A 26,723-nucleotide genomic window follows, 5' to 3' on the forward strand; every position below is an offset into this window, starting at 1 on the left:
GCTCTGGAGTGTAAAAGCAAATAAAGCCTTAATATGATTACAAACTAGTTTTGACCTGTGTATCCTCTGAGAAGGTCCCAGGGACCTTCAAGGTTCCTGAACCACTCTTTGAAAAGACTCGTTGAGAGGTATAAATACCATGGATTGTGTTTTTTTTCACAGATTGATCAACTCGCATATTTTGGTGCATTCACATGCAGGGTCACTAGTATGGTATTCCATCTGGCTTTGCTGCTGATGCTCACATAAAAAGCTGGACTTCTCATAACATACCTAAAAGCAAAAGAGAAGGTCCAAAAATGTTTGCATAGGTTTCTGGCAGGATCTGTATTCTACAAATACTGCACAGGAAGAACTGCTTTACAGGTGCAGCTTTGCCCGCAGTGGATGGGTAGTCAGGCTGTGCGTCAAGCAGAAAGCACCCAGGAGATGAGCGCAAGCCCTGGAGATTCCTGTCATGCTTTGTCTTTGAAAACTATGCCAAGACTTTTGTTTTGTTTTGAAATGAGATCGACCATTCCCGATTGCTTGGATGACTCAGAGTTTCCACTTTCTTCTGCACCGTAGATTACACTGTGCAGTTCAATGGTTCTCGCCACAGCTCTCGCAAACAGCGCAGCGGGGAAGCTCGCGGCCTCGGGGCTCCCGGGCGGTTCGGCGCCCAGCCTCGCTCTCCCTCGCACGCTCTGGGCGGCGCGCGGCGCCCACTCGCGGCCCGGTCCCACTCGGGCGGAGGAACCCAGTTCCACACGTGGCGCTGGGGAAAAGGGCTGCCACTCCCCGCCCCTGCCCGCAGGGTCGCCACATCTTTCGAGGAGGACACCTGTGCGGGCCTCAGAGGGACGGTGACAAATTGTGAGGGAGGTCACTCGCAGCGCCTGCCGACATTGAGGGACAGGGGGCGCTGAGCGGGAACTCAGCCGCCGGCAGCGCTGCCCGTTCCGCGCGCGCCTGGCGAGCCCGCGGCCAGCCCCCTCGACGTCAGCGTCTGGCGAGGCGCCGCCGACGACCAATCGGGGAGAAGTCGAGTGCCGGGCGCCTACCGTGATTGGCCCCGACCTGGAGGCGGCGGCGAGGGGGCGGGCGCTGGAGCCGGGCGGCCGCAAGGCTCTGCAGGACACGTGAGGGAGGCTAGGCTCCGCCCTGCGGCCGCCGGCCGGGAGCGGCTGGCCCTGCGGAGAAGAGGTCTCACTAGAGGTTGTAGGTGTCGCCACCTGGGACTCCCTCCAGTTGGCGGAGCAGAAGGAAGGGGCCGGGCCGGTCCCCTCCCGCGCCCCGAATGGATGTGCCCGGCCCGGTGTCCCGGCGGGCGGCGGCGGCGGCGGCCACCATGCTCCTGCGCACTGCGCGGGTCCCTCGCGGGTGCTGGTTCCTGCCCACCGCGCTGCTCTGCGCGTACGGCTTCTTCGCCAGCCTGCGGCCCTCCGAGCCCTTCCTCACGCCCTACCTGCTGGGGCCCGACAAGAACCTGACGGAGCGGGAGGTAGGCGGGCGCGCGGCGGGCGCGGGGCCGTCCCGGTCGCGGCTCCGGCGCTGTCCCGGGGCAGACGACCTGGGCCCTGCCCCTCCTCCTCTCGGTTTCCCGTCGCCCTCCGGAGTCAGAGCGCACCCAGCCCGCGGCGGCGTGCTCCGGGCCAGTGAGGGTGGCGCAGCGGTGCGGCTTTGAGACTCTGCCCCCACTGGCCCGGCAGCCCTGCTGCGGGCTGGGACCGGGGTTTGACAGGGAGAACGCAGCAGGCTGTACTTGGGGCAAGGTGGAGGTCTGGTGAATACCCGTGGGCTGAGAGTAGGCAGCCACGGCTTTCCGAAAGGGTCTCCCTTGACCTTCCCAGCCCCTCCTTTGTTTACCGCTGACAGGATGGATGTGCACAAATAACGACGTACAGGACAAGAATCCCTCATTTTAATTTGTCGTATTTTCAGTTAGGTGAGTTTGTATCCAAAGAGAGCCCTCCCCCCTTAAGTCCCATCTCCTGGGATAAAAGGAGATGGTATCACGTAAATTGGCATTTATAGTTCTTCCTGCATTGTGAATTATTGCTTCAGACGTTAGTTTTGCTCTTCAGCTTTAGGTGAGATGTTTGAAGGCTCTGTACCTGCTGTGATGCTCAGGGTAATTGAGAGCCATAATCCATGGTGAAGAACTTCTTGCTGGTTGATTATCCCCAGATAAGGATTTCAGAAGTGCATAACGTACTTTTTAAAAATATTTTTATTTTTAGTTGTATATGTACACAATACCTTTATTTACTTATTTTTATGTAGTGCTGAGGATCAAACCCAGTGCTTCATACGTGCTAGCAAGCGCTCTACTACTGAGCTACAAACCCAGCCAATCATAATGTATTTTAATGATGTGGTTAACTCTTAAAGTGCATCATCAGTCCCAGTATTTGGGTTTTGCATTAAGACATATAAGATGAAAATAAGTTAAACCCAAAGTGCTACCACAGGGTCAAAATAAAGCAGATTGAACATCCTTTTCCTTGAATACTGCAAAAGGTGAAAGCTGAGGTCTGGTGTTCTTTACCCTCCTATCAATTGAGTGGTGGCTGGTTAGTTGTTCATTTTTTTCTATCTCCCTTTCCTCCCACCCTGCCTCCCTGCTCCAGTTGCTATAAAATATTCCTCTGATTTAAACCATACTCACCTCTTTTGAGTAGCAATTCAGTTACTCAGCATAACAGGTCAGAGCAAGAGGTGGCACTACAAGAGTCATTTGCTGACTGGCAGGATATAATTACTCATAGTCCAGTTTGTTGTTCCAGTGTGTCTTTTTTCCCAAGGGCACTTGAGAGAGAATTGAATCAGTGTTGAAATCCTGGATTCATTTAAGTGTCTGACATTGTTTCACCCCAGTGAGTGTAGAGATGACTTCTGCCCAACTCTACATCATGTTTCTCAGTCTTGTGGATATCCACACAAGGAACTGTAACAGTTATTCATCACCCATTTTAATTTTTTTAAATTTTATTTTTTTACTTGTAAATGGACACCATATTTTTATTTTTAATTGTTTATTTTTTTTTTATGTGGTGCTGGGACCCGAACCCAGGGCCTCACACATGTGAGGCCAGTGCTCTACTACTGAGCTACATACAACCCAACCCCCCATTTGAATTTTGATACTGGTTAAAATCAACAATAAAGTGGAAAGGACCATCTCTTATGAACAGAATGATTTTACAAAATTACTGCACCAACCTGAGAAGGTATGATTCTGGAGACCCCAAACAGCCACTGAATCTGAGGCATGGCCACAGAGGCAGAAGTAATTCTACTTATGAGCAGCTGACAATTAAAGTTTCATATGAACTGCCATGTGATATGCAGTTTGTGTACCTTGCTGGACAGAGAAGCACGTAGGGAAGGAACATGCCCCCAATGTTGATATTTGAAAGCTGATCTGTTTTGTCACGTGTTCTGTGCTGTCATTATTCTGTGCTCTATCTTATCAGGAAGTTTTCTAGGGTGAATCAAATATGTTCAGGGGCATAGAAATGAAGCAGGGGTGAAAGATCCAGTAAATATTTATTGCTTATATAATAGAAACATAAGCATGCTTCTGTTATTGCATATTAGATGGGGAGGAAGGCAGGGTTTGAAGAGGAATCTAGTGATCTGGGAAGAAGGGTCCTCTGTTTTTGAGGAACCTGGATTCAGAGCTGATTGTGTTGGTTATTGCAGTATGGCTCTGCTTACCCTGTGGCAAATCCCTTGATTTTTCAGATAACTAGTAACTGAAAGAGTGTTTGCTTTTTAGCAATGGCCAGTTAAATAAAAAATAGCACATGATTTATAAGTAAATACCAAACCACATTCAGTGACATATGTACTGAAGTTTGTGTTTCCCCAGAAGACTTCTGAAGGACCTGAATGGGTCATCTTAAGTAGAGCTACTATGACCGAAGTCCAAAAGATAGAATTTCCTCTATCTTTCCACTCTCCGAGGATTTTCCCCCCTTAAATTTTAGGAATAGCATAAACTTTAAAATAGTTACCACTTCATAAGTTTTAAGCAGGTTAAAGTTTGACTGTGTTCTTATACTTTCAATAAAATAGTCCTTTTTTTTTCCTAAAAACTTTATTAACCTTATCTCTTTGTGGTATGTGGTTTGAAAGGCATTTTCTGTTTTTGATTTTTTAATCATTGTGAGTATTCTTCCTGATATTCAGAGCCTAACAGTCTAATTTTTACCTCCTTGATAGCATTATCTCCCACTATCTCCTTTTCCCTCTCCCCACTTCTACATAGCCAGGCTTCATTCATACTGATCTTATAGTCATAGGTCCAGCATATCCACAGACTACCATCCATTGACCTGTATTACAACATGATCTCTGGAATAATCTTCCCATATATATCTGTTGATATCTTTCTGTAGCTTCTTTCTCATCCTTCAACATCCCCCTCAAAGCCATTTCCATCATAAATACTGTTTATATGTATGCATATTCCTCACCAGGTTCAGAATTCCTGGAGAGAGCGTTTTACTTTTTTTTTTTTTTTTTTTTTTTTATTAATCACCTCTAAATAGACTGAGAACAGTGTTGTGCTAACAGGTGTTTATTAAATAGTTTAATTGAAACTTGATTCTAAAATAAAGTCTATATTGTTTTCCCTTGACTTTTTATATCTCAGAAGAAAGCACAAACTCTGATCCAAAGTTGCAAAAGATACTTTGAATAGAATAAAATCAATTCCCTTTGATCACATGGCAGATTTTACCTGAGGTGAGAAGATGGGGCATAGACAATAAAGGTCTTTAATTTGTACAATTTTGCCTGTAGGAAGTTCCCCTTCAAGATTCAAAGTATTTATCCAAGAAGTGTTTTCTGGTGTAATAACTTCTGATGGTGTCATTGAAAAGAAAGGATAATCTCCTTTGGGAACCCAGTGGCTAAGCTCTGGAGACTGTCTGCAGTATTACAGTCTTTATCTTGACAAATGTTCTATAAAAATACCTCAAGGGCTGATAGCAGCTTGGAAGGCTGAGGCTGGAGGATGTGTATTCAAAGCCAGCTTCAACAACTTAGTGAGGCCCTAAGCAATTTCATGAAATCCTGTCTCTAAATAAAATATTTAAAAAGGCTGGGGATGTGGTTCAGTGGTTAAGTGCCCCTGGGTTCAATACCCAGTACTGGGGGGGGGGACCCCTCAACCCCCAAAACCCCACTTCCATATAGATTGAAAAAGCACTTGCAGGCCTCAAGTACCCTAGGAGGCTCTGAGATCAATAACAGTTTTCTGACTGAAGAAACCAGGGGTTTCAGTGTGGTAGATTCAGAATATCTGGTTCTGAATGTCTGGTTTAGATCTTCCTTCTTCCAGTCCTCACTGTGATGCCTGTGGATAGTTCACCTAACCTTTCTCTAAGACCAAGTTTCCTTGACTGCAAAATATGGATGATGAAAGCATTTACCCTGCAGTGCTGTTGTTTGGATCAGTTGGGGCTATTTTAGGTGAAGTGCATAGCAGGGTGTATAGTGTATCAGTGGGGACTCACTGTTAGGAAGCTGGTGTTAGTGTAAGAGGGCCATTCACCAGGGCTAGATGTCTCTAATAGGAGAAATGCAGGCCTATTAATTACAGTAGGCTAAAGACAACCCATCACCCACCCCTCTATGTTTTAGTTGGCATTCATTAAAAGAATAGGACTTTTATAATGAAACTTGACAGTTAATTATTTAGGGAAAACCATTATTAAAAGTTATATAATATGTCTAAGCACAGTTACTGGAAGTGAAGAGGTCAATCGGTGTCCTAAAACAAAAGATGGAATAAGGGAGCAATAGGAACTGTTTTTAATTTACTTTTTATTAACGTGCAATAATTATACATATTAATGAGTTACAGTGCAGAAAAAATGTGCACATCATGCACCAATCAAACAGGGTGGTTTGCATTTCCCTCTCTTTACCATTTCTTCATATTTGGAGCCTTTGCCCACCGCACTACACCTCATTCATAAAAAGTATGCTTGGTTATTATCCCACTGTGGTGTGGAAAGCCAGAACTTCTTCCTTCTGTGTTTTGGTACCTGTTATCCAGCCTCTTTTTATTCATCTTTCCCTCATCCTTCCCAGCATGTAACAACCTCTATTCTATATTCTTTGCACAGTTCCTGATACACAGTGGTTCAACTTAGGATTTTTTTTTTACTTTATGATGGTACAAAAGCAATATACATTCATTTGAAATCATACTCCACATTTTTCATTTTGATCTTTTCGTGGGCTTAGCAATACATGGTGCCTTGCTCTCTAGTGATGCTGGTGGTAAATACAGCTCCCAGCTAGCCAGACAGTCACAAGGAAAAGTGGCCAATGCTGCATGTTGCTAGATGCTGCTGCTTGGTAGGCTAGGTGTGCTGAGTGACTTGTACTTTCAAGTTAGAATGAGTTCATCAGAACCTAAGCCATCATAGACAGAGGAGCACCTCTAATCACACAGCAAGTAGTAGAATTGTAATTCCAGCTGGAGCGTTCTAGTTTCATGCTTGCTTTAAAGATTATTTTAAATTATATTGCCATTTAAAATATGCATTAAAAAGAAAATAGCAGTAAGTTCTTGTGTACTATTCGCAGAAGGGTGATTAGCTAGAAGAAATGATTTTGAATGTTCCCATCATAATGAAATGATAAAAGTTTGAGGTGATGGATAATCTAAGTATCCTGAATTGATCATTATACAGTGTGTACATTTACTGATACAACACACTGTATCCTATAAGTATGTACAATTATCTTTCAAGGAAAAAATTAAATTTTTAAAATTTGAAAAGATGGAAAAAACTACAATCTTCTTCCAAATTACAAATAAGTAAAAAAAGACAAAACTTGCCTATAATCCTACTATCCTGAGAGAATTGTTCTGTCAAGATGCTAGGACTGATTCACTCTCTTTACCTATTCCTTTGCTCCAAAAATTAAAATTAGAAAGATATAATTAGTGAGTAGGATCAAAGCTCCCTTGTCCTGTACTTCTTCTAAAACATTAAAGGAGCCTAGTATCTTTTTTTTTTTTAATCAAGTAGATAATTTGTTTTGAGGCACTTTACCATTGACCCATATCCCCAGACCCTCCTTTTTAAAAATACTTATTTTTTAGTTGTAGTTGGACACAGCACCTTTATCTATCTATCTATCTATCTATCTATCTATCTATCTATCTATCTATCTAATGTGGTGCTGAGGATCAAGCCCAGGGCTTCACATGTACTAGGTGAGTGTCTACCGCTGAGCCACAATCCCAGCCCACTCCCAGCCCTTTTTATTTTTATTTTGAGACAGGTCTTCATTAAGTTGCTGAGGCTGGCTTTGAATTTTCATTCCTCCTGCCTCAGCTTCCTGGAATCACTGGGATTACAGGCATGCACCACCATGCCCAACCCAGAGCCCCGTATCTTTTAAGCATGCTGGCTGTTAGAGTATGCAGATGAATGTTGGGTCCCATGTTAAAGAACCTACAAGACAGTAGTTCTAGGAAGTTTTTTTTAAAAAATCTTGAAACCCCAAATATTTAAAGCTTCTTGAGAGGTATACAGCCATGGGTATGAACCAGTGTTATGAGTTAAATGGGGACACTGATATGAGATGGTATCAAGAGAACTTTGAATATCAACTTCAGCAGTCTTCCTGGATAAGGAAGCCTGAAGAGCTTTTATGAAAGGGAAAAGATTTTATTAAGAAAAAGATGACAGAGTAGAGATGGGGAAGGATATTTTGAACAGATATCTGAACTGTTATTGCCAAGGTTTCTTTGGTTGGTAAGAATGTGGTATTTGAAGCATTGGTAGGTGTTTTATAAAAATAAGTTCTTTTTGAGTGTTTCGATCACTAAGAGATTTTTATTCTCTCTTTACCAGGTCTTCAATGAAATTTATCCAGTTTGGACATACTCTTACCTGGTGCTGCTGTTTCCTGTGTTCGTTGCTACAGACTACCTCCGTTATAAACCTGTTGTTCTACTACAGGGACTCAGCCTTATTGTTACATGGTTCATGCTGCTCTATGCCCAGGGACTGCTGGCCGTTCAGTTCTTAGAATTCTTCTATGGCATCGCCACAGCCACAGAAATTGCCTATTACTCTTATATCTACAGTGTAGTGGACCTAAGCATGTACCAGAAAGTCACAAGTTACTGCCGAAGTGCCACCTTGGTGGGCTTCACAGTGGGCTCTGTCCTAGGGCAGATCCTTGTCTCAGTAGCAGGCTGGTCCCTATTCAGCTTGAATGTTATCTCTCTTACTTGTGTTTCTGTGGCTTTTGCTGTGGCCTGGTTCCTGCCCATGCCACAGAAGAGCCTCTTCTTTCACCACATTCCTTCTACCTGCCAGAGAGTAAATGGCATAAAGGTACAAAATGGTGGCATTATTTCTAACACGCCAGCTTCTAACCACCTTCCTGGGTGGGAGGACATGGAATCCAAAATCCCTCTAAATTTGGAGGAGCCTCCGCATGAGGAACTGGTAAGCTCACCCTTAAATGTTTTGTAGTTGCTGTTTTTTGAGGGCTGACTAATTGTGATAAGACAGACGGGAAAACCCCTCTTGCTAGATCTTGGTTTTGGATTTAAGTTTTGTCATGAGTGGGTTTGTTGATTCATTCATTCATTAATTCAAGATACCATTGATTTATATTAAGAATGACAAATGTTCCCCTGGAGTGCTTGACCTCCAAAATTGAACTGGCATAACACTGTATTATTAATGTCAGAAATGTCTTAGATTCCAGGGGCTATGTCTACTTCATCTTTCTGTCCCCAGTGTTTGATAAAGTATATAAAGCTAGCGCTCAGAAAAATCTGGCTAACAGATTAAATGATTCTGATAAATGTTCTATATCTACTTCCAGTTTCCGAATTGAAGCCCACAGTCTTTAAAGATAGAAAGTTGTTTTCCTTTTTTATGCTAAAGTAGTGTATGTTACTTATTTTTCAAATGACACTTTGCCAAAGTGGGATAGTAATGAATAATGCAAAGAAAGAGAATCACAAGAGAACAATTAAGATAATGGGAGATGCTAGAGGGAGGCTGCATTCTGTGTCACTCTGGAACCTGGGATTCAAGTAGTGGAAATACTGTTTCCTTGTGAGCAATTAGAGGACCCCCGACAGCTGCTTCACGCGGGAATCTCGGCCGCTGTGCTACACAGGTCTCCAGGCCTCATTGCATGGCCTCAGCAGACTCCTGACCATCGGCTACGCAAGTCCTCTGGGTGCCAGAGTAGGACCACTGGCATTAGCACCCACGAAGGACTCCAGGCTGCTGCTCCCACACAGAAAACCCTGCTGCAGCTCACGCATAGGAACTCTGGCTGCCCATTTTGAATGGACCCCCACCTACCAACATGGGGCTTCTTCGGTTGCCTCCATCTTGAGTCACTGGAACCACTGCCACAGTCCCCTACACATAGTAGCCTGCACCTGGGAATGCTGCACTGATTCCGGTGACAGCCACCAGCCACACTACTGCATGCCAGAGAGCTGCATCTCTGAACATACCACTCAAGGCCACTGCCTGGCCCCACCCAATCCCATACCCCATTGCTGAAAGTGGATGCCTCTATCTTGAGACACCTTCGTTGCCATCTTTAGTTGGAGCCACTTCTAGCTTGGAACACTGCTGGGTATTAGAAATAATATCAAGGTACCGAAAGTCCCCAACTCACCCCACTCGCTGGCAGCCACTAACCCAGCACAGTGCTTGTAGCTATACAACCAGTCTGTAGTTTGTAAAATCTGGTCCTGAACTGCCCAATATAAAACAGCTTTCTGCTGCAGGTGCACAGCCCCCAGAGCACAGCCCACAAGACCTCTGGAAAGAAAGGTTCCTGATTGGGAAGTAGAAAGTGGTGTGTGAGATACAGTTTAGAGACTAAATTAGAGACCAGGAATTGTATGGTCTATAGGTGATATAAGAAGATAAGACCAGGAGCCCACATCACAGGAGTGGGCCCCAAAGGAGATCTTTGGGGTGCAGTATCCCACCTCCAGGAGCCATGCCCCCAAGACCAATCCTCTCACCCTAATGACCTTCACCATCCTGAGGGTGGAGATGCCAGCAAACAACAGACAACCCACCTATTAGATGAGAAGGGAAGCAGGAAAGATACTGATCTCCAACAAAAACAATCCTTGTGTTTTCCTTCGAGATTTTTTTTTTTTTTCTCTCCTCCTGTCCTCACATCCCCAACATTTGTGAAACCAAGTACTTTTCAATAATTAGGCTACTGAGGACTGGGATGCTTGAATAGAATATTACAGTCGTATTGTATCTTCTTTTATCTCCTATTTTTACTTTTTTTTTTTTTTTTACTTTTCTTAATATTTATATTTGGTTTTTGTATTCTACTATCTTCCCACATAGTTGTATTTCAAAAATCACTTTTTCTCTTTTCTCCATCTACTAACCAACTTCTTTAAAATCCTCTTTCATGCTTCCTAAGATCTAATAACTCTATATTCTCACCTCCTACCCCTTCAGCATCTCATCCTACACCTCACCCCAGTTCATTGTCCACCATCAGAAATTGTAGACCCTTCTTGCAAATCATTTATATTGTAGATAATAATTGAATTTACCATTTCTGTATATTGACACAAACTGTTAATGTCTTAACAGCAGCTATTTGGTTTAAGGTTGTATATTGTTTTATTGGAATCTGTTCACATTATTCTCCCCCTTAAAGGAGAGGTATTGGAAACCTGCAGGGACACTATAAGCCTATAGGGTAACACCTTTGATCCACAGTGCTAGAAGGGAAAACACACAAACAACATGAAAAAACAAGGGAAGAAGGTGCCCCCAACAAACCAAGATGAATCCATGGCCAATACAACAGAAGAAAGGATAGAGAAGGTGTCCAGGATGTACATAATTAAAATGTTCTGTAAATTAAAGGATGATACAAGAAAGCAATTACAGGCAGCAAAAGATCATTTCCATAAAGAGCTACATAAGCAAATATGGGAAGCAAAAGATTACTTCAATAGGGAGGTAGAGGTAGTGAAAAAAAAGCCAAACAGAAATCCTTGAAATGAAAGAAACAACCAAATTAAAAGCTCAATACAAAGCATCACCAACAGACTAGAACCCTTGGAAGACATGACCTCAGACAATGAAGACAAAATATATAATCTTGAATGTTGACAGTGAACATGAAAAGAAACCGTGAGCAGAACATCTGAGAATTATGGGATAACATAAAAAGACCAAGTTTAAGAATTATAGGGCTAGAGGAAGGCATAGAGTTCCAAACCAAAGGAATGAACAATCTAGTCAATAAAATAATATCAGAAAATTTTCCAAACATGAAGAATGAATTGGAAAATAAAATACAAGAGGCTTACTGGACATCACATGTATAAAATCACAAGATCCACACCCAGGTGCATTATAATGAAAATACTTAGCATACAGAAAAAGGAGAGAATTTTAAAAGCCACAAGAGAAAGGAATCAGATCACATATAGGGGGAAACCAGTTAGGATATCTGCAGTTTTTTCAACCAGACCCTGAAAACTAGAAGATCCTGGAACAACATATACCAAGTTCTGGAAGAAAATGGGTGCCAACCAAGAATCTTATGTCCAACAAAATTAAGCTTTAGATTTGATGACGAAATAAAAACCTCCCATGATAAACAAAAGTTAATTTTCTAGTTAGAACTAGAAAGCCTGTACTACAGAAAATCCCCTGTAAAATATTCTATGAGGAGGAAAAGAAAAACAACAATGAAAATCAGCAAAGGGAATTATTACACTAAAGGAGATACTAATCAAAAGAGAAACTAAGTCAAGTTAAATATCAAAAATAAACAAATATAACCAGCAATACAAATCATGTCTCAATAATAACCCTGAATGTTAGTGGCCTAAACTCACCAATCAAAAGACATAGACTGGCAGGTTGGATTTTTAAAAAGACCTAACAATATGCTGCCATCAAGAGATTCATAGGAAAAGATATCCACAGACTGAAGATGAAAGGTTGGGAAAAAATCATACCACTCACATGAACTGCGGAAGCAAGCAGGGGTTTCTATCATATCAAATAAAGTAGACTTCAAGCCAAAGCTAATCAAAAGGGATAAAGAAGGACTCTACATATTGCTCAAGGGAACCAAACACCAACAAGACATAACAATTATATATGCCCCAAACAATGGAGCATCTGTGTTCTTCAAACAAATTCTTCTTAAGTTCAAGAGTCTAACAGACCACAACACAATCATTCTGGGTGACTTTAACACACCTCTTTCACCATTGGATAGATCTTCCAAACAAAAACTAAACAAAGAAACTACAGAGCTCAATAACACAATGAATAACAAACTTAAGAGACACATATGGAATATTTCATCCAACAACGAGTGAATACTCTTTCTTCTCAGCAGCACGTGGATCTAAAATAGACCATATATTATACCACAAAGCAATTCTTAGCAAATACAAAAAGTAGAGATACTACCCTGCATTCTAATCATATTATAATGGAATAAGAAATCAATGACAAAATAAAAAATAGAAGCTACTTCAACACCTGGAGAATAAATAATATGCCATTGAATGAATAATGGGTTGCCAAAGACATCAAAGAGGAGATTAAAACATTCTTAGAGGTAAATGAGAACACGGATGTAACATATCGAAATCTCTGGGATACTATGAAGGCAGTACTAAGAGGAAAGTTCATTGCATTGAGTTCACTCCTTAAAAGAAGAAAAAAATCAACAAATAAATGACCTAACATTACATCTCAAAGCCCTAGAAAAAGAACAACAAATCAACACCAATAGCAGTAGAAGACAGGAAATACTTAATATCAGAGTTGAAATCAATGAAATTGAAACTAAGGAAATAACTGAAAAAAATTGACAAAACAAAAAGTTGGTTCTTTGAAAAACTAAAATTGATAAACCCTTAGCCATGCTAACAAAGAGAAGGCGATAGAAAACTCAAATTACTAACATTCGTGATTATAAAGGAAATATCATGACAACACTACAGATATACAGAAGATAATTATAAATTATTTTGAAAATTTATATTCCAATAACATAGAAAATATCAAAGGCATCAGTAAATTTCTAGAGTCATATGATTTGCCCAAATTGCATCAGGATGATATTTATAAGTCAAACAGATAATTTCAAGCAAGAAGATGCCATCAGAAGCCTACCAACCACAAAAAGCCCAGGACTAGATGGATACACAAGTCCTTCAAAGAACCAGTACTCCTCAAATTATCTCATGAAATAGAAAAAGAGGGAACATTTCCAAACTCATTCTATGAGGCCAGTATCACCCTAATTCCAAAACTAGACAAAGACACATCAAAGAAAGAAAACTTCAGACCAATATCTCTAATGAACATAAATGTAAAAATCTCAATAAAATTTTGGCAAATTGAATACAAAAACATATTGAAAAGATTGTACACCATGATCAAGTGGGATTCATCCCAGGGATGCAAGGTTGGTTCAACATACGGAAATCAATAAATGTAATTCATCACATCAAAAGACTTAAAGATAAGAATCATATGATCATCTCAATAGATGCAAAAAAAGCATTCAGCAAAATACAGCATGCTTCATGTTCGAAACACTATAAAAGCTAGGGATAACAGGAACATATCTCAACATTGTAAAAGCTATCTATGCTAAGCCCCAGGCCAACATCATTCTAAATGGAGAAAAATTGAAAGCATTCCCTCTAAAAACTGGAATAAGACAGGGATGCCCTCTTTCACCTCTTCTATTTAACATAGTTCTTGAAACTCTAGCATTTCTGTTCATCAGAGACAAATCCTTTGAAAAGGAAATTATGAAAACTACCCCATTTACAATAGCATAAACAAAAAAACTTGGGAATCAACAAAAGAAGTGAAAGACCTCTAAAATGAAAATCACAGAATGCTAAAGAAATTAAACAAGACCTTAAGAGATGGAAAGATCTCCCTTGTTCTTGGATAGGCGGAATTAATATTGTCAAAACGACCATACTACCAAAAGCACTATACAAATTTAATGCAATTTCAATCAAAATCCCAATGACATTCCTCATAGAAATAGAAAAAGGAGTCATGAAATTCATCTGGAAAAATAAGAGACTCAGAATAGCCAAAGCAATCCTTAGCAAGAAGAGTGAAGCAGGTGGCATCATAATACCAGACCTTAAACTGTACTGCAGAGCAATAGGAACAAAAATAACATGGTATTGGCACCAAAATAGACTTGTAGACCAATGGTACAGAATAGAGGACACAGAGACAAGCCCACATAAATACAATTATTTTATATTAAACAAAGGCACCAAAAACATTTTTGGAGAAAGGGTAGCCTCTTCAACAAATTGTGCTGGGAAAACTGGAAATCCATATGCAACAAAATGAAATTAAGCCCCTATATCTCCCCATGCATAAGACTCAACTCAAAGTAGATCAAGGACCTAGGAATTAAACCAGAGACCCTGTACCTAATAGAATAAAAAGTAGGTCCAAATCTTCTTGTTGGCTTAGGCCCCCACTTCCTTAATAAGACTCCTATAGCACAAGAAATAAAATCAAGAATCAATAAATGAGATGGGTTCAAAGTAAAAAGCTTCTTGTCAGCAAAAGAAATTTCAGTGAGGTGAATAGTGAGCCTACAGAATGGGAGCAAATTTTTACCACACACATTTCAGATAGAGTCTTAATCTCTAGGATATATAAAGAACTCAGAAATCTTAACACCAAAACAATAAATAACCCAATCAATAAATGACCCAAGGAACTGAATAGACAATTCTCAGAAAATGATATACAGTCAGTCAACAAATATATGAAAAAATGTTCAACATCTCTAGCAATTAGAAAAATGCAAATCAAAACTATTCTAAGGTTTCATCTCACTCCATTCAGATGGCAGGTATTAAGAATACAAACAACAGTAAATGTTGGCAAGGATGTGGAGTGAAAGGCACACTCATACATTGCTGGTGGGACTGCAAATTGGTGCAACCAATATGGAAAGCAGTATGGAGATTCCTTGGAAAACTTAGAATGGAATCACCCTTTGACCCAACTATCCCACTCCTCGGTTTATACCCAAAGGACTTGAAAACAGCATACTATATTAACACAGCCGCATCAATGTTTATAGCAGCACAATTCACAATAGCTAACTGTGGAGCCAGCCTAGATGCCCTTTAGTAGATAAATGGATAAAGAAACTGTGGTGTATACTCACAATGGTATATTACTCAGCATTAAAGGAGAATAAAATCATGGCATTTGCAGGTAAATGGATGGAGTTGGAGAATATTATGCTAAGTGAAGTTAAGCCAATCCCCAAAAGCCAAATGCCTAATGTTTTCTCTGATATGAAAATGCTGATCCATATGGGATGGGTTGGGGGAGCATGGGAGAAATGGAGGAACTTTAGATAGGGCAAAGGGGAGGGAGGGGAAGGGAGGAGATAGGTGGGTAGGAAAGATGATGGACATCATTACCCCAAGTACATGTATGAAGATGCACATATACACACAAAAAAATGCAATAAATACTTGAAGTGCGATTATAAAGAAAGAGATGACATTTAAAATAATTCATCTACTCATTCTGTCTTTCCAGGAAGATGAACTGCCTCCCCAGTCACCTACTTTTTTTTAACCCCCTCTATCACATTATAAACTATAAGGGACAAGTTTCATTGCATCCACACTGAATTAGTTTTAGTTTTTCTGGGACATACTTGGAAATAAGCCTATTAACATTCCAGCTTTGCATGTGGGCTCTGGCAGACTTAATACTGAGCTCTGAAAGTTGTGTAGACTAAATGAGAATAAAGAACCACCCTGAACAGAGTCTGCATTGTACCTAGAGTTTACCCAGTAGTTTCAAAAGTGGTCTCTCATGTCCTTATTGAAAATTCTCTCCTTTTCCTACCCCATTCTTCATCTCAGGTTATTAGCTGGAGTTTAGGTTATTGTCACTAGGAGCCTGAGGCACCCTCTAGAGCCTGGTTGATACTCATCATGAGACTCACCCTTGATCACTAGGGAACCTACAGCCACATTTGGCCAAAATGACCAGGGATTGAATATCGATGAAATGCTGATTCCATCAGAATTTGTTAGCTGACATTGGAAAATCAACAAAGGGTTGCTGGGGGAGGCAAGTATATATAATCATTTAATAGGTCTCATATAGTAGAAACAAATAAAATAAGAACTCTCTTTTTGTCTGTTCCAAATGTTTTAAAATGGATTTGGCTGACTATATATACTTACGTATAATACATAAAAAATATATTTTGTTTTTTAATTTTTGCAGTGGTTGGTCTCAAACCCAAGGCTTCTTGCAGGGTAGGCGTAAGTGTATAATTTAAATATTAACAAAACCATAATTCTAAAGATTTTATAGATATTTATAGACCAAGTTTTTTGAATGTGAATAAAAACAGGAATAATATTTTACATAGCAACCAGTACACACACATATATTTTATGTATAACAAAAAAGATGTTTGCAACATTATACTTTATTCCGATACATTCCATTCTATTTATTTTTTTATAATTCAGGTCACTGCTCACTAAATCCATATTTTTACCTACTGATGAATTGTGACCTATGGTTTAAAAAATTCTGTCCTAGACCAACTTGAAATTTCTTATTTATAGATGTGACATATTTTTATATGCTGAAGAGTTGTAAAATTTGATTAGAGTTGATTCTGAGCACAGATCCTAGAACAATCAGAGCATATTAAAAGGGACTAGATCTCATCAGCCCTCTCACTGTAGAGATAAGCATTAGAATCAGAAATTAGCAATTTATGCAGAATTGCACAGATAATGCTCCTGAACATAATTTAAGAGCACTCATGAGATCCACTTCTCTCTATACTTTGATCCATAAAATCTTTCACTAGGCTGACACCACAAGTCTATCAGGTTGGCTATAGTGCGATGAAAATTAGGATTCAGGTCAATTCTGTGATATCCTAGGCTCTGCTTCTGATCCCATATCAGGCTGCTGTGCTGCTTGGAAGCTGTTCTGACTGGCCTGAAAATACTGCCGTTTTTCTTGGGCAAGCCTGAAGGAAAGTCAGACTGTGGATATTGGAGATTATAGACCATTTAATTAAGCCATAATTAAACAGTAAATTATAGTTGTATGAAATATTGAAGAGTTAGTAGTTTTATTTTGATTTTATAGAAAGGAAGAGTGAAGTAGGATGAGTCAAAGTGATAGTCCAGTCCACAAGTTATTTGTGAGTTCTTCTCAAAGCCTATTGCTTTGGGGTCAAGGTTGGTAATATTGCAGAAAGAGGCATCACCAAAGCCAGTGGTTTTCTTTCATGATCAGAACTGGACTGAGGTGCTTACCTTATAACTGGACCTGATATATTTTGAGTTCTTCATCAAAAATAATTAAGGGGGGCTGGGGTTGTGGCTCAGTGATAGAGTGCTCACCTCACACGTGTGAGGCCCTGGGTTCAATCCTCAGCACCATATAAAAATAAATAAAATAAAGGTATTGTGTCCAACTACAAATAAAACAAATATTAAAAAATAATAACAACTTAGGGGCTGAGATTGTAGCTCAGTGGTAGAGCACTTAGCTAGCATGTATGAGGCCCTAGATTCCCTTCCCAGTATTCTTACACATAGTCTCTCTTCTCACAATACACACATGAATAATTCACACAAAACTACTACTTTAGCATATGGACTGGCATATCATTAATACTTCAGAGTTTATGTAAGATTTCTGGCAGCAGGGTATAGTAGGTTTTGAAGATCAAGAAGTTAAGTGCAAATCCTAGTTCTAATACTTCTTGGGCAAGCTATTTAATTATGTGAGACATAGTTTCCTTATTCATGTCATGTATCTATTATTTTTGAGTATTAAATGAGGCAGTAGAAAGCTCTTAAATAAGTATATCTAGTATGTACTTAGTTCATGTTAATTACTGTTATTAATGTTATCATTAGACATTGTGCCCTTACTTTAGATAGTCATTTGTGAGATTATAGAGTGATCTTCCCTACCAGGGATAAATATAATTACTAATAAGTTTGTTTACTTATTTATTTATATAAAATAAGAAGTTTTTTTTTACAAGGAAAAAGAAGTCTATTAAATATTAAATCCAGTCTCTGTCGTTGCCTCCTGTACAATTTCCATCAGAGTGTTTGAGCTGTTTTCTCTTGCTTCATAGGAGCCCAGGGCAGATCGTCTCCTTGTGCTGAAGGTGCTGTGGAATGACTTCTTGATCTGCTACTCTTCCCGCCCTCTACTCTGCTGGTCTGTGTGGTGGGCCCTCTCCACCTGTGGCTATTTTCAAGTTGTGAACTACACACAGGGCCTATGGGAGAAGGTGATGTCTTCTCGCCATGCTGCAATCTACAATGGTGGTGTGGAGGCCGTTTCAACCTTACTGGGCAAGTAGTGCAGGATGGCAGTAAGGGCTTAACTGGTAGTTAAGCCACTTGTGATTGGTTTTAGTCCCCCCTCCCAAATTTGAAGACCCCTTATTTTGAGTTCTGATTTATGTAGGAGAACTTAGAAGGGCTCAAGTGGTGGAGGACTATACGACTGACAAACCTGAATTTTTTATAAGCTTCAGGGAAAGCTGATAAATAATTTTCAGAATTGTTTTCTTTGTTTATCCAAGTTTCTCATTATCTTTGTTTTTTTCACTTGATGTGAAATTTAAGTAGCAATATGCAATAATAGCTAATGTCACTTGAGTTTAATATGTGCTAGGTGCTATTCTAATGTTCTATGTATAGTAACATGTATCCTAATGTTCTACATATAGTAATTCAGTTTCACACAATTCCCGAGATAGATGCATTTATTATCACTATTTTACAAAGGAAACTTGGGACAGTAGGTTGGTAACTTGCCTACAGTTGCATATATGCAAGCAGTAAGATCAAGTCAAGATTTGAGCTTGGGCATAGCTTTAGAGTCTGTGCCCTTCACATTATAATTCCATTGTCTCTTTCTTATTTGTTGCCCTACTTAGATGTCATTGGAAGGTTTTATGTGATATCTGTAAACACTTATTAATGGTGCCTGGGAAAGCACTCCATATATTTTAGCTCTCAGCATCATTATCTTACCAAAAGGATAGACAGGCCCTTTCATATATACTAGATTGCACCTTGGTTTGAAGGAGACAATATGTATGCTGCACTGTTGTCAAACTAGAAGCTTGGTTCTCTCTGACACTTTTCCTAAGGCCTGTGTCTTCCCTCTCCATCTCAGTGCCAGCTACCCTAAGTTAGTCTATTGTCATTTCTCAGTTGCTCCATGTTGTTTATTCCATCAAGTCCAAAATTCTCTGCCTGAGTTTCAAGGCCTCCATTAATCTTGAGCTGGCTAATTTGTAAAATTTGATAAATTAAAATATAATTTTAATTTATTGAAATGTGTGTGTTCAATAAAGTTCAATAACTAGATTATTGTCTTCTTGTTTTATAGGTGCTATTGCTGTGTTTATGGTTGGTTATATAAAAATATCCTGGTCAACTTGGGGAGAAATGACACTATCTTTGTGCTCTCTCCTGATTGCTGCTGCAGTGTATGTCATGGACACTGTGGGTGACATTTGGGTGTGCTATGCATCCTATGTTGTCTTCAGAACCATCTACATGTTACTCATCACAATAGCAACGTATGTATTTTGGCTTTAAAAACGGTGTAAGGAAAATATGTGACAGGATTAAAAACTTTTTGATTGCTTCCCAAACCAAGAAATTCAGATTTGTAGTTAAAAGATAAGTGGGAAGCAGCATCATACCGTATGTGCATTATCAGTTTTTCTTTTCAGGAAGCATGTAGACAAGATTTGATTATTCCCTTTTTGTATATTCCTACTATTTTTAGATCTTTGCATGGAATTTACATTATTCAGCAACAAATTTTTTTCATTTGATTGGGAAGAGAATTGACATGGAAAGAAGGAGCTATTCCTCATAGTTAAAGATTATAATTATCCAGGAAGCAGTTCTTGTCTATTAATTCTCCTTTTACTGTTTTAAAAAAGTTTTCAGATTGCTGCAAACCTCAGCATGGAACGCTATGCCCTAGTGTTTGGTGTAAATACCTTCATTGCCCTTGCACTGCAGACTCTGCTCACGCTGATTGTGGTAGATGCCAGTGGCCTTGGCCTACAAATTGAGACTCAGGTAAGATCTCTCCTTTGGCATTAAAGATGGTCTGATGTGATCAGGGTGACAGAAGTAGAACATACTTCATGAAAACAAAGCCAAAAAACTTGTTCCTCCAGTTACCTCCTTGTCCTTAGTTCTTTTATGTGGAGGATGTTGAGATCATCATCATCTTTTAGATGAGGCCCTAGAGCATTCTTGAGTATAACTAGCCTAAAGGGACTATTTCATCTGAGAGATATTATTGATTCCTTCTGGGCTTAGTCCTTCTTTCTTTTTGTGGGGCTGGAGATCGAACTCAGGGCCTCACACATACTATGCAAGTGCTCTCCCACTGACCTATAACCCCAGCTCCCTGCCCCCTTTTTAAAAAATATTTTTCTTTAGTTGTAGATGAACACAATGACTTTATTTATTTATTTTTATGTGGTACTGAGGATCGAACCCAGTGCCTCACATGCTAGGTGAGTACCCTACGACTGAGCCCCAACCCCTTCTTTTTTAAAAAAAATTTTAGTTGTAGTTGGACACAATACCTTTATTTTATTTATTTATTTTATGTGGTGCTTAGGATCGAACCCAAGGCCTTGCACGTGCAAGGCGAACACTCTACCACTGAGTGGCAACCCCAGCCACCCCAGCCCCTTCTTAATTGATGCCTGGAATAGTATATCTTATGGTTAAGATGACATACCTCATTATCTCACAGCCCTCACTCAAATACCAATGGAATGACTTGCAGTGGACAAACAGCATTTTGATTCTTAACATGACCTATTGAGAAAACACCTGCATAGACACCCAAAGACAATATGAATATCTTTATTTGTTCAGGAATTGTATAGTTGTGTATGCCTTCATGTATTGTGAACTTGTAGTTAGCATTTGCTCTGTACTTTGTTATAGTAGGCAACTGAATCAAGAAGTGTCTATCCCCAGTCTCAGCCCAGCTCAGCCCAAATGATTCCTTCTCCATTATTCCCTCCATAAATGTCCCCATTATTACCTCCATAAATACTACCCAGCATTTCATATTTACATATTAGTTTTCTTAGGACACAAAGACCCAACATGTTAGCAATAATTAACTTTTTTTTTTTTTTTTTTTAAATTAAAGAGGTCTAAAGGAGAGATAATGATAATGGGTACTGTGCATTCAGTATCCTGTATGTGCCAGATGCTTTATATAGAATTTGCAAGGTGGTTGTCAGGAATGGATATCAAGAAATAAGTCTGAGAGAAGTCAAGTGATTTAAGATCACACAATCAGTGTATGGAAGAGCTAGGATTTTAACCAGTGTCTAACCCTAAAACCTACTTTGGGATAGAGAATAGAAGAAAACTAAGTTCCTGTCATCCTATTTGGTAAGGAAGAGTTACAGCCTATTACAGTTGAAGAACATATGGCTGACATTTAAAGTAGAAATTTGATAGCACATCCTTGTAGAAATGGTGGATTTAAACTTGTGGAATAATAGAATTTTGTGTACTATGCTGAAACTAACTGCCATGATTAGTTAACAGGCTTCCTATTTTAAATATATCCAAATTTAAATGAACTTGGCTCAGAGATTTAAGGCCATACTCTTCTTGTGCCTTTGAACCAATTTATAAGTATTTAGTAAGTTATTTTAAGAATTAAATGATGATGATGTTGGTAAACTATATAATCACATTATAAAGCTGCTTTAGGGAAGAGTCTTATAAAAAGTAATCCTATTACTGCCTTCTTCTGGAAAAGAATGGAAGTTCTTGATCTTTGAACTTGATCTTCAGTTTGAGGATACCTACTGTGTTAATCAGCTTTTCATCACTCTGACAAGATATCTGATGGAATCAGCTTATCTGGGAAAAGCTTTATTTTTACTTTGCTGTTAGGTTTGAGGTGAAGCAGAAAAATCATGTGGAAGGGTGTGGCTGAAGAAAGCTGTTTATCTCATGGTAGCCAGAAAGCAGAGAGTAAGCCAGAAAGGAAGGGGCCAGGGACAAGAGATAGTCCCCCAGAGTACATCACCTCCCATAACCCACTCTTTTTAACTACGCCCTACCTCCTTATTTCCATCACCTCCCAGTAATGCCATCAAATTATGAAGCCATCAGAGGGTTAATTCACTGATGAAGTCAGAACCCCATGATCCAGTCATTTCCCAGAAGCCCCACCTCAGAATACTGTAGCCTGGGGACCAAGCCTTCAACATGTGAGCTTTTGGGGGACATTCAGATCCAAAGCATAACACAAACCATGACTCAAGAATAAGAATAATAGCAGCAACAACAATGAAAATAATAATATTCCTTTTATGTGTGTCTGTAGTACTGGGGATTAGACCCAGGAGTCACACATGCTAGGTAAAGGCTCTACCACTTGAGCTACATCCCAGTGTCCACCTTTTTTTTTTTTTTTTTTTCCTGAAGCAAAGTCTCATGTAATTTTCATGGTGCCCTGGAACTATCAGTCTTCCTACCTCAACCTTCTAGCTGGGATTATGAGAGTGCACCACCACACCCAGCTAAAACAATATTATTAACAGCAGTAATATGCTAATAAACTTCTACATTTTATTGGCTTCTCCCAATAGACCTATGACATAGCAATTGGTATGAACTCCATTTTGTAAATGAAGAAGTCAAGGCTCAATGGTTAAGCATCTCATTCAGGGTCACAAAGCTAGTAAGGAATGAAGTCAGAATTAAGAACTGCCATGCTAGGCTGCTGCTTTGTGTCTTTAATGCCTGGCACATGGTGTAAGCATGCAATTTTTCAAGTTGTATTGAGAAACTCTGAATATACCTTTAGTTATATATGGTATACTCACATACATGAAATGAAACAGCTCATCTCTAATAATTATGCAAATTGCTACTTTTTTTCTCTTTTAGTTCCTGATCTACGCCAGTTATTTTGCATTCATTGCTGTGGTTTTCCTGGTAAATGGTGCAGTCAGTGTTATCAAGAAATACAGAAAGCAGGAAGATCAAGAATCAGGTTCTGCAGTAACTGCTTCATAATACACTGCTGAATGGGCTGCTTCTTATGGCAAGAACTCTGCATAGCAACTGCCTGGATGTATTTAATTTTTTAAGGTTTAAGCAAATATTTATGAATATGCATATTTCATGGCTTCAAAGCAGCCACTTAACACCTTATATTACTGGAGTATTATGGTCCTGTTGAGAGGAGCCAGCAGTGAAGTTTAATTCATGGATTATTTTTGAGAGCTAATTTAAGGATGACTTTTTTCTGATTCAGAAGTGAACTTGATTTTGAAAATTAAGTAAGTAATCAAAAGCAGTCAAGCAGCACATGTGTTATATACTTGATTAGCAAATGAGTTTGGTGTTGTATAGGTCACATGCACCTCTGTATCCACTAGCTGGACATTTGGCCTGGTGGGACAGGGCCTCAAAGAAGCCACAGGATGTTACAAACCTTGAGAGAAATATGTCCTATAAGCACCTGCCTCTATTCAACTTCATTCTAACCTCTGTGTTACTCACATGCATTTGTGTTTCTACAGATGACAGTTGTTCTATCACTGGCAATATTTGCTCTGGTTTAATGTTCTGTCCTGTAAGGAGTATGTGTTCTCATTTTTAAGTTATTTTTAAAAATTCATTGTATTAATGTTTTTGGTTCCTATCTTGACCATTATGTATTTGAAAACTCTTTAGAAGTACATTTTTTGCATTATTCATATGCTTCCCAGAGAAGCTCACTTAGAAAAGAAGATAAGTTTCAAGCTTGCTAGTAATCTAAATGAAGAGACATAATCAGTAGGTTTGTTTGTCTTTTGTAATTCAGTATGAAGGACTATTAATTCCATGATGAAAAACTCATGTGGGTTAAATATACAACTAATCCATCTTGTTTTTTCATTCCCTTTTTTTTCCAAAAAACAAACAAACAAGTCTTTTTTCTTTAAAATAACTTCCTTGCATTTATAGCTTTTATATCATTTTTACTTTATTATCTGAGATAAAGATGTCAGTAGGAGTTAGATTTTTCCAAGGCCTTCTTCCATAAACTGAGCCTCTTTTTAATTATTTCAGTGGGCAGGAACTAGGTTAGATTTGGTTCCTCCATTTTGTAACTTAGGTCTGCCTTTGTTTCTAAAGGCAGATCATCTTGAATATTTGTTTAAGTTAAAAGTTACTAGTGATTCCAAGTTACTTGGAAGAAAAAAGTTTTTCTGTATGTATTTAACTCTCAAGTCAATCTCCCAAGGGGCTGCTAATATTTGAGAGACATGAACACTATTTTAAAGCCAACTTTGTTGCCTTATTGTGAAAAAGAATCTAGGTAGGCACTTTTAGCTGGGGTGTTAACTTTAAGAACAACACAGCTAAACAGCATTCATAATAGTGTCAAGATTGCAAAATTGGTATGTTTGTATGATTTAAGTAGGAATCCCAGAAGCAAATGGATGGGGATAAAAAAGATCATTTCTATTCACTTCCTTAACAATCAAGGGAAAGGAAAACAACTCTGACAGTGAAGGGAAGGGTAAGTGATGTCATAAAGGTAGCAACCTGCAATGTTACTTTTTGATTTTTTGCTCTGATTCCTTTTTGCTTTATAGGGAATTGTTTACCCCCAAACAAGTAGGAAGGTAGTGTTTGAGGAATTTTATTTAATTTTGTAAATAAAATGGACTGTGGTACAATCAATTTGTTCATGTTACCAAAGCAATATTTCCCTGGTATTTAATTCACAGTTTGTGGCACCCTAATCTGAGCCTTTACCTATTTAAGACAAAAATATGTTCATATCTTAGTGTGGCCATATTTGTAGAATGCTAAACTCAATGTGCTAGTTGTACTGTATACAGTTTTGCGAAGAAGCGAAAATAATTCATTGTACTTTTTATTCAAATCTGTATAGATTATAAAATTATTTTTATTAAATAAATATTTTAAAGTATATTTTCCCTTCTTAATCAAGATCATTTAAAATTTATCTTCTGCTTCAATAGGAGCTTTACATTACATATTTAAATCTTTTACTTTTTTCTAGGACAAAGTTTATATTAATCCTCCCCCTCTTCTGACCTTATAATTAACCTTTCATCACCCTGTTAATTCTTCCTTTGTTTTGTGATCTTACCCTTTCCCCTTGTTTCAGTTTTCATCATTTTTTTCTGGCACTGCACCACCAGAAAAAACAACAATCAACATTGCATTGTTGATTTTTCTTAATCTTCATCTTGGCAACCCTCATCTCTCTTTTTAAAGCATTCTTCCCTATAGAAAATGTAGACCTACACTCCCTTTTAATGTTAACCAAATTTTTAAAATAAAGGAAATTATAACAGCGCGGGGCTGAAAATATCATCTTGTTTTAAAACTCCTTAGCCTCTTTGTTCCACCCCCAAATATTCTGATACTCAGAGATGTAGCTTCTTGCCATTGGTTAAGAATCATTTATCATATCCCAGAAACCAAATCAGTTTTTTCTTTCAGTACTCACAAAAGAGTACTTTTGTTTAATATCCTATTCTAAAACCCACTGAAGGGATTTCATTGATTATCACTGAAGACTGGAAAACTGTCGTGCCAAAAACAAAAACTTTTAAAAATTGTTTTCTGTTCCTATAGATACATCCTCAGTATCTTATTGTCTTTCAGATTATGAACCTTCTGAGCAGGGACCATGTCTTGTTTTTGTCCTTTGTTGCAAAACACATTTGGGTGCTATGTGAATACTGAATTATATAAATGGCATTTGATGAATTCAGCTATCTGCAGTTATTTAAAAAGAACATCATGAAACATTAAAATGTCTATCACTGATCTCTAGTCCACCAGATGCTTTATTCAAGGTACTATGTTTGAATGATAGAAATAGATAGCTATGTGTTTGATTTATAACATCTTTCCTACAATTAACATTTTACATTTGTTTAGCATGTTATACTTCAGGAAGGATATTTGTGGACATCATCTTTGATTCCTGAAAAGGAAATTGTAATAATTCCTCTGCTTAACTTCAGTAAATAATGCTGTCAGAAGGATTTAAAATATTAGGTTTGCAATTTGGGTTTGACATGTTAGGAAAGTCATTGTTTTTATCCTCAAGTTTCCTCATCTGTAAGTGAGATGATACTTCAGGATTGTTGTGAGGAAATGAGAGAACACATTTGAAATCACTGTCACCACAGGCACTGAGTAGGAGATTGGGAAGTGAACTCATTTCCCTTTACTTTGTTTACAGTTAGTTTTTAGCTAATTTCAGAACTGCACTCTCAAGTTTAGTTGCAATCAAAATGTAAATCATAAGCTTTTAAACCCACCTCCCTTCTTTTTTATTCATATTTTGAAGCACTTATGTTAATACAAAGATGAAAAAGTCATGGTTCCTGCCTCCACAGAACTTGAAATGTGTGACTGGAAAAGATATGTAGAAAGAATAACAAGTACAAGACTGCAATCCAAGATAATCTGACAGGTACCATAATAATGAAAAGGCTTGGGTCAGGAAGAGAGCAAGGGCACTGGCAACATCAAAAGTGGTTCCTGAAGGAGGTGGAATTTAAGCTTGCCATGCACACTG

At 38.8% G+C, this 26,723-nt stretch overlaps 1 protein-coding gene across 1 annotated transcript; it reads left to right on the forward strand.

The window, feature by feature from the left end:
- The first annotated feature begins 1,154 nt into the window (after positions 1-1,154).
- Slc19a2 (solute carrier family 19 member 2) lies at positions 1,155-25,963 on the forward strand. The gene is made up of 6 exons (XM_027922848.2): positions 1,155-1,483; positions 7,869-8,471; positions 18,214-18,436; positions 19,485-19,677; positions 20,050-20,191; positions 23,054-25,963. The coding sequence occupies exons 1-6, from the start codon at positions 1,280-1,282 to the stop codon at positions 23,180-23,182; spliced, it is 1,494 nt and encodes a 497-aa protein (XP_027778649.1). The 5' UTR covers positions 1,155-1,279; the 3' UTR covers positions 23,183-25,963.
- Positions 25,964-26,723: the final 760 nt, after the last annotated feature.

Source organism: Marmota flaviventris, chromosome 12 (genome assembly GCF_047511675.1).
Source record: "Marmota flaviventris isolate mMarFla1 chromosome 12, mMarFla1.hap1, whole genome shotgun sequence".
Lineage (NCBI taxonomy): Eukaryota > Metazoa > Chordata > Mammalia > Rodentia > Sciuridae > Marmota > Marmota flaviventris.

Bases quoted from the DNA above. Each gene is read 5' to 3' on its own strand.
- Slc19a2 (XM_027922848.2), top strand. From the start codon at position 1,280: ATGGATGTGCCCGGCCCGGTGTCCCGGCGGGCGGCGGCGGCGGCGGCC. The intron at 8,472-18,213 runs GTAAGCTCACCC...CTTGCTTCATAG, and splicing joins AGCCTCCGCATGAGGAACTG to GAGCCCAGGGCAGATCGTCT. The intron at 19,678-20,049 runs GTATGTATTTTG...GTTTTAAAAAAG, and splicing joins TTACTCATCACAATAGCAAC to TTTTCAGATTGCTGCAAACC.